The 9,286-nt window shown below is 37.0% G+C and overlaps 1 protein-coding gene across 1 annotated transcript in view; it reads left to right on the plus strand.

Annotated features, from left to right (window-relative positions):
• Nucleotides 1-9,040, plus strand: part of DSG1 (desmoglein 1) — a 34,310-nt gene extending 25,270 nt beyond the window's left edge. Inside the window, exons 11-15 of the mRNA XM_012656590.1 lie at nt 623-937; nt 3,374-3,507; nt 3,841-3,913; nt 5,645-5,853; nt 7,982-9,040. Of these exons, the coding sequence (XP_012512044.1) occupies nt 623-937; nt 3,374-3,507; nt 3,841-3,913; nt 5,645-5,853; nt 7,982-9,040 (1,790 nt within the window). The remainder of the gene's footprint in view (nt 1-622; nt 938-3,373; nt 3,508-3,840; nt 3,914-5,644; nt 5,854-7,981) is intronic.
• Nucleotides 9,041-9,286: the final 246 nt, after the last annotated feature.

Genomic DNA, 9,286 nt, shown 5'->3' on the forward strand with positions numbered 1-9,286 from the left:
AATGCGCACCACCCAAAGGATGGACATATTTGAAACTCGGACTTGGGGGGGAGGGGGGGCAAGGGCAACATACGTAACCTAAACATCTGTACCCGCATAATATGCTGAAATTAAAAAAAAAAACAAAACAAAACATGAAAGAATGCTTATAGTTTAAAGTAAAAAATAAATAAAATTGAATGAACCGTATGATCATCTCAATGTAACATAAATAATAAGCAACTTTTAGGCATTATAAGACAAAAGATCATTAAAAAATATATCAACGGGGTTGTCCTTGAGTACTGCTACTGTGAGTTTGTTTTGGTGAGTTTTGGTTTTGCTTCTTTCAATAACTGTATACTTTTCAAATTATATGTAATATCCAACTATTTATAATATAACAAAATAATCCAATAAATAGTATTGCTAGTAACAATAAGGTTAATTATAAAAATAATATTATAGTAATTTAATTGATTTAAAAACCAAGTCACAGACCAAATATTTGGGAAATTACTGAATTGATGGAAATGAAGACATAGAAATAAGTATTGATGTAAAAAGACAATAGTTTTGTATCATTCAACAATTATTATACCAAATGTATAAAATATTTCTCCCATTTTGAACCTTATTACAGACACTCTTCAAAGAACTTGCACTGGTACCGTTAATATTGACCTTCAAGGCTGGGAAGAACGTACTAATGAGAATACAGGTACTAGTGTTATAGGTACTACTGATACCACTACCAGTGGAAACAATTTAAATGGAGGTGGTACCAGCTCAGGAGTCAATACTTGGTCTGATGGCGTTACTACCAATCCAGAAGACATTATCACAACACCTGGTCGTGCGGTATCTGGCGATACAGGAGACTACACTTTGTCAGATAACGTACATTTTGGTCCTGCTGGCATTGGACTGCTCATCATGGGATTCTTGGTCTTAGGATGTAAGTACTTTAACAATCCTATTTATATGTGCCCCCCCCAAAAATGGCGGGGGGTAGATAAGTTTTCTGATTCTTTGATAAAATATATTTTACAAATTTTCATTTTGTGCAATTATAAAGAAATTTCTATGTTTGGTGCTGGGTTTATAAACTTCTTGACCCCTTATGGGACTGTGGAGGATAAAAACTTGTTTGCAATCAGTCTCAGTGCCATAACAAGCAGGCTCAAATGGCTAGTTGGGTGGCAAAGACAATCAGAAAAGGATACACAGAGAAATTAAACTCTGAGTGGGGTTTTAACAGATGAATAGGAGTTAGCCTGATGAACAAGAGAAAGGGAACACAGTACAAGGAGAAAAAAATATCCATGTGCAAAAACCCAAAAGAATGAGAATTCAAAGTAGTGAAATAAAGAATTCCAACGTGGGAGACATAAAGGATGTGTGTGACAGTAACCGTGAGAGTCGAGTCCCCAAAGATAGTCAGGGCCTAGATCTTGAAGGGATTTTATGCTATGCTAATGCTGCATAGCATAATAAAAGGAAAGTCAAATAGACCTGGGATTAAACTCCAGTTTCTAAGCTTAATTGCCTGGATCTTTCAAAGATTACCTAACCTTTCTAAGCCTTGCTTTTGTCATCTGTGAAATAATAATACTTACTTCACAACATTGCTTTGAAGCATGTAGCGCGTTGTATGGCCACTAGAGTAGCAGTAGGCAAGGATCCAGCTGTATGAGTAGACTCCACCGGATTGTCCAGGTGACCTTTAGCATTACCTTGGATGATGATAAATATTAGAGTGGAGATGAGAGACACGCTAAAGTTTCTGAGAAATGAGAAGGGAAGCTCTGAAGTAAGGAGGTTGAAATCTGCACATTATAATTAAATTAATGCAAACTGCCATTTTTGAGTATAGAATCATAAAATCTTACAGTCAGAAGACACCTCAAATATTTAATTTAAAACACACACACAAAATGTGAAGTCACGCATTTACATACAAAATAGTTTCTACCTTCATTTCTCTTACCACATGTACAGCCATCAATAGATACTTTTTATGGCATTTATTCGTAAACTGGGTTTTCTCTAATGTTAAATAACTCACCCTTTTGAACTTTTTAATCACCATCGGGTTCATCTAAACCACAATGTGTTTGGACATGCTAATAACACAGCTTGGAGTTAAGGCTCTTTCTCCATAATTTGAAATATATTTTCCCCCAAAATGAAATTTCTGCTTTAACAATTAGGAGTTCATTCTCATTGACTCATAATCATAATAAATTAAAGAACCAGAAAAGTTCTATGAAAGAGGGAACAAGTTTTAGAAAAGAAAGTATTTTCATCAAAATAAGCCGAGACAAAAAAAAAAATAAATGCTAGCAAATTTACAGAATGTAACATAAAATATATATGAGAGAATTCTCTAATTTTTCAGCCATATTGATTATCAACCAACATTACAAAACTTTAAAATTCAATACATTATAAGAATAACTTAATTATGCAGGTGCTGATTTGTTTCATATTGGTGACTACTTTTGGGTAGTATAGTTAATAAAAGATTTACAAATTATATTTAGGCCTTAGAGTCATTATCTCTAAATTCCAAGTTTTCTCTCAGACTAGTAGATTTTCAAAAAAGCAACACATAGGATTTCTTTCCTCTTTTTTCCCCTTCTTTCTTCTCTCTCTTTCCCTTATTTCTATCCTTACTATCTTCCTTCCTCCCTGCTTTCCTTCTTTCTTATATCCTTCCTTCCTTCCTTCCTCATGATTTTATTTACAAATTCTTTCTTTCATCCATTCATTCAAAACCCTTTATCAAGATTACGTTATATAAAAGGCTGATAATAAACAGAGGAATGAGAAAACCCCAATTGATTAACAGCAAGAGACATTAAGCAGCGTGATGTTCTCTATTTGTGCAAGAGTAATTTAATGAAAAGCCATCTGGGTAGGGGGAAATAATAGTGTCATAGAGAATAATTGCTGGAAGCATAAATAAGATTTCACTGATGAAATAAAGAAAGGCAAGCACATGGGAGAGGAGGAAAATAAATAAAGACATGGAAGCAAGAACACAAAGAATCAAACATATTGCCTGACCTCTTTACCTTTCCTTCCTCTCTCCTTTAATATTTTCGTGAGTAATGACATGGAAAAGACTCATCAGTTTTAATAGTATAATATCATTTGTAATGTTAGTACAATGAAACAAATTAAAATTGATTGCAGTCTAGTACACTGAAGCTCACATTTATTTTGGTGTCTGATCATTATTCAGTTTGTTTTCTGAAACTTTCATAATAATTTTAGAGTCAAATGGGAGTTATATGAGGAACTCAAATTTAAGCATAAAAAAAGCAGTTCGTTTTGTTTTCATATGGGCCCACTGCTAACTGCAGTATTCCTAACCTTCTCTTACCAGTGGTCCCATTTTTGTTGCTGTGTTGTGATTGTGGAGGTGCCCCAGGTGTTGGAGCTGGCTTTGAGCCTGTTCCTGAATGTTCAGATGGAGCAATTCATTCATGGGCAGTAGAAGGACCACAGCCTGAACCCAGGGTAAGTGCTAATCTGTAAGAAATGGCCTTTGGTAGTCACCTAAACTCAGTCTTTACACATGAACCAAGATGTCGGTGATCACTCACAGTCTATGCTATTCTTTGTCCTGGGAAAGCTAATGGGGAAAATGAAGAGGAATCCAAAGTACATTGAAATTAGATAGAAGTAACTAGGAAGTCTTTCTAAATGAGGTTCAAGTTCTAAATGGATTTCAAAAGTTTCCTAAATAGTATTCTTTTTGGAAATCTGAGGTGATTTTAAGAATAAAGCAAATACATGACTATAAGAAGAAAAGTCATTACAAATGCAAAAATGTTGTTTCTTGTCTTTTAGGGTTTGACTACTATCCCTGTAACACAAATACCACCTGATAATGCAAATATAATTGAATGCATTGACAACTCAGGTAAGAAAAAAACATTTTTTAACAGTTCAAATGACTAAGAAGGAACTCTGTTTTCTCTCTTTGCATACCTTCCTATTTTTCAATGATCTTATTTTTCTTTAAAAGTGTTTATATCATTTCTTTTAAAATAACTAATTTGTAAATTAAATGGTAAGTAAAACCTACTGTAATTATTATTCTCATATGATATATTTTTAAAATCTTCATCAATCATCAAAGAGTACTTAGGAGATGATCTAATTAGGACCTCTATAAACAGAAGTAATGAATTGTAGCCATGAGTCAATTTTGGTCAAGATTTTTTATCTACTAAAGCAAATGTCATTTACCCAAAAAACACACATACATACATATATATATTCATACATTAATTAAAATTAAAGCACAACCCAATTAAAATATATCCGTGGCCATTTATTGAGGCTAAAATCTCCTTGTACAGTTGGTTCAATGATTCAAAATTGTTCTGATTTGGACTGCTTATTATGACAAAGAAAACAATTACATCCATTCTCAGCATCAGCATAAATGTTATGCACAAAATTTGATCAATTGCTTAAATTGAAAGTAGATGAAACACTATCAAAATTTTTCAAGGCTCTTGGGTGAGGTAGTATGCATGTTGTGGAGTTTCTTCTTGCACATGGCTAAGACTGCATCAATACAACTTGCCTTAAAACAGGAGTCTAGATCAGTTCACAGACAGAAACCAGGGAACAATTAGGATTTCATAGAAAGTGGATAACTACCACTCTAATAAAAAGAACAATTAAAATAACTTCCCATATCTATGAAAATAGTTGTACCATCTTACCTTTCTCAAGGTAAATAAATGTTATCAATGAGTTTATTTTTCTCTTAGTCTTTTTCAAACAGTAATCATTACTTTTCTATTTTGAACTCTTTAAAATATAACAGGCATAGGAATTGTGTAACTTATAGAGCTGGACTCTATTCAAAGAACTCCTCTTTAAACCTATTTTTCCATCTGATTTGTCAGTTACACAACCTGATTTGTCCATTCTCATTAATAACAACAAAGCATCCCCATCTCAAAAGTGGAAACTCATTGTTGACCCCTGTGTCCCTATTGACACCCAATCAGTTCTCAAGACTTATCAAATCCATTTGTTCCCTCATAAGTCTACAAACCTTTGCAAAAATCATATCAACATCGTCCCTTCCATCATAGTTCCATAGTCCAGGACATCATTTTATCTTTCCTACCTCAAATACTGTACATGGCTTCTATTTACAACCTCATATCCCAGTGCAAACCCAAGATTCTCCATGAAGACCCTTCATCTTACCATAACCATGGCCTCCGCTCTAAAAGCCAGTGGTTCTCATGCATTCTTCTGGATGCCCTGTGCTTCTAATAATTCACTGGGATTTCTTATAGTAGTTTTTAACTTTTAGAATTTGAATATTTTCCCCCAATTTCCCTCAAGTTGAAATCAAACTCTAGGTTTTTGTAACTTCTGTGCAGCCCCCTCTTCTAGCACAGCAGATAGTAGTCTCTCAACAGATACTTACCAAATTAAGAAATTCATAATAGTATTTTTACCTCAATATCATGTTTATATCTCCTTTCTTTACATCTTGTCTTCTTTTTATTTCTTTGCTCACAAATGCATACCTAAATGAAAAAACCACACATTATAGTAAGTTGTTAATTTTCAGTTTACAATACACTACAGAAAGTAAACTTAATTCCATTGACACTTTTAGGAGTTTACACAAATGAGTATTCTGGCAGAGAAATGCAAGACCTGGGAGGAGGAGAAAGAACAACAGGATTCGAACTAACAGATGGAGTTAAAACATCAGGAATGCCTGAGATATGTCAAGAATATTCTGGAACATTAAGAAGAAATTCTATGAGGGAATGTAGAGAAGGAGGTCTGAATATGAATTTCATGGAAAGTTATTTCTGTCAGGTAAGCTCTTTAACCACATACCTTCCTTATCACCCATGTGCCCACTGCTCTACTCCAAGCTTTCCCTAATTCCCAAAGGGGCTTTGGCAGGAGTCTCCTAACTAGGTTCTCAGCCTTTAGTCTTTATGCCCAACAATCCATATTGTTGCTAATTAATATATCTAAAGCTCTTGCCTGAGCACTTTACTCCCCTATTTAAAAATGGCCAATAGCTCCCAGCTCTATTTTGTCTGTGGCATGAAGTCCAAAGTCCTTAATATGGCGATAAGATTGTTCACAAAATGGCGCCCTCCCTCACATCTCCAGTGAATCCTTGCATCAACTCCACACGCTGAGCACTTTTGCCTCATTCACAGCAGTCTCGTCACCTCCATGCCTTTGCTTATGCCATGTTCTTCCTGGAGTGCCTGTATCCCACCACATCTCTCACAAACTCCTACCCACCTTTCAAGACCAAGTTCAAATATGACTGCCCCTCTGACATTTTTATAGTTAACCCTCTTATCCAAAATAGGATTAATGCTTCCTCATCTGTATTTCTGTATACATTCTGTAGAAACTGTCATTGCTAAAATCTGTCAGTTTATATGTCTATGACCATTTTTTAGTGTCCCGTCCCTATGTTCTCTACATTATATTGTCAATACCTAGCTCAGTTCCAGGCACATAGTAAACATTCAATAAGAGTAGGTTCAAGAGCCATAGTACACTTCCAGAATATTCTAAGAACCAGCTGCAGGTGATGATGGGAAGAGTGTGAAGGCTGGAGAAGCAGCAGAAGGAGAATTAACTTGGCCATCCCTAGTCAGAGACACAATTGCCCATGGGTTACACACGAGGGGATACTAAACCTTCAGGAAGTCCCTGTCTCTGATACTGACTGGAAATACATTTCTGTCCTTCTACATTCTGGCCTAAAATGCCTTCATTAACTCCCCTAATGGTTTAGAGGGTAACTGATATTTTTAAATAAAATATTAGTAAAAGCCTTTCAAATAGCAATCGATAATAATGAGGCTTGGTGAAATCCATAGGAATACTTCCTATCCATATCCCTACATATGAATATTGTTCTCATGAAAAGTAAAATTCTGTCTCAAAACTTTTGCACTTACAGCTCCCTCCACCCAGAACATTCTACCTATTTCACTCACTCTGTCACTTCATTCCAATCTCTGATCAAACACCCCTTTATCAGAGATCCTTTCCTTAGCCACCTGATCTAAAAGGGCAACCCCGCCACCCTCTGTCCCTCTACCCTGCACTTACCACCACCTGACATACATTTGTGTACTGTCAGTCTCACCCTACTAAAACATAAGCCCCACAACAGAAGGACTTCATCTAGTATCGTTTATTATTGTATAGTTCTGAACGGAGTGTCTGGCAAACAGCAAGGACTCAACAAATATTTTTTTTTAATGAAATGACACAATGCACTGGTTTCCTCCAAGGTATTTCTGACACTTAACCTGAAAATTTGCAGTTCAGTATTATGAACAGCAAAGATGCAATAAAAGTGCACACAAATATGGGCTTTTACTTTAAATTTAGAGATTCTATTTTTAAAAATTGTCTTTGATCACCTTCAATTTTGAATCCAAAAGTGGCACAGACCCAAAGTCAAATGTTCCTGTTGCTGGGCTGAAAAAGCCACATTGCAATAAACTATCACAGAACCATCATATTTACTCCATCTGAAGGAAAGAAAACACTGTCTCGAGTGAGCTCAAATTAACTACAAGCTACCTTTTTAGACAAAAAAAAACCACACATTTTTGTATATTTCAAGTTCAGCATTTTTATGTACCTTCTTCTAAACTTGGCTATAAAATAATTCATGTGGGTTTTTTTGTGATTTTTGTGTCCGAAGTACACAATTATAAGCAAGTCTAAGTAAATTTTAAAAATCCAAATGTATTATTGGAATCATAGTTAAAATAATTTCTAACTAAATTCTTTCAAGAAGCTATAAAATGATTTTTAAAGCATCTCTAGTAGATATCAGAACGTGTTTTATACATTCCTCTTTGGTAATGCTCTGGAAGGAAAGCTAATAGTAAAAACTATTCTGTTATTGTTAAATATGTATTAATAGTTGCATTTTCTCTTTCCTCTACAAATTCAGAAAGCATATGCTTATGCAGATGAAGATGAAGGACGCCCATCCAATGACTGTTTGCTCATATATGATATTGAAGGTGTAGGTTCCCCCGCTGGCTCCGTGGGTTGCTGTAGCTTCATTGGAGAAGACTTGGATGACAGCTTCTTGGATACACTAGGGCCTAAATTTAAGAAGTTGGCAGATATCAGCCTGGGAAAAGACATTGAACCATATCCAGACCCTGATCCTTCTTGGCCACCTCAGAGCACTGAATCAGTATGCCTTCATCAGGAAACAGAGGCCATTGCTAGGGGACACCCACCAATCTCCCCACATTTCGGTACGACCACAGTAATTTCTGAGAGTGCCCATCCCTCGGGACCTGGTGTACAGCATCCTATGCCTATTTCTGATCCTCTGGGCTATGGTAATGTCACTATGACCGAGTCTTACACTACCTCTGGCACGCTGAAGCCCTCTGTCCACGTTCACGATAGCCGACATGCATCAAATGTGGTGGTGACAGAGAGGGTGGTCGGCCCAATCTCTGGCGCTGATTTGCATGGAATGTTAGAGATGCCTGACCTGAGAGATGGGTCGAATGTTATAGTGACAGAAAGGGTAATAGCACCAAGCTCAAGTCTACCCACCACTCTGACTATCCCTAATCCTAGAGAGTCCTCCAATGTGGTAGTGACAGAAAGAGTAATCCAACCAGCTTCTGGCATGATAGGCAATCTGACCATGCACCCCGAGTTAGCCAATGCCCACAATGTGATCGTGACAGAGAGGGTGGTTTCTGGTGCTGGCGTAACTGGCGCAGCTGGAATAAGTGGAGGCGGTGGCATAGGCAGCATGGGCACCGGAGCCGGGGGCCTGAGTGGAGCTGGAGTAAGTGGTGGTGGCATCGGCCTGAGCAGCCTGGGTGGAGGTGGGGGCCTGAGCAGCATGGGCGGAGCAGCCACCATCGGCCACATGAGGAGCTCCTCTGACCATCACTTTAGCCAGACCCTTGGAGCCGCCTCCCCTAGCACAGCTCGAAGTCGAATCACCAAGTACAGTACAGTGCAGTACACCAAGTAGTTCAGATCCCAGCACACTCATTCATAATCATTGTGATTTAGATCTAATCCCCACCACCAAAAAAACTAACGATATGATTTGTGACGCACAACTCAGTGCTCAAATCATTGTGGAGCAAGGTGAGAAACCACAATGAGAAAAATAAATGGAAATATTCCTGTGGAGGAAGAGCTCTCCTTAGCATTTGTAAACTGTTTTCTTACGTATCAGGACTAATGAAATCATGACAGTGAACTAAAACTTGAG

The sequence above is a fragment of the Propithecus coquereli genome, unplaced genomic scaffold, assembly GCF_000956105.1.
Source record: "Propithecus coquereli isolate 6110/MARCELLA unplaced genomic scaffold, Pcoq_1.0 Scaffold51, whole genome shotgun sequence".
NCBI classification, from domain to species: Eukaryota; Metazoa; Chordata; class Mammalia; order Primates; family Indriidae; genus Propithecus; species Propithecus coquereli.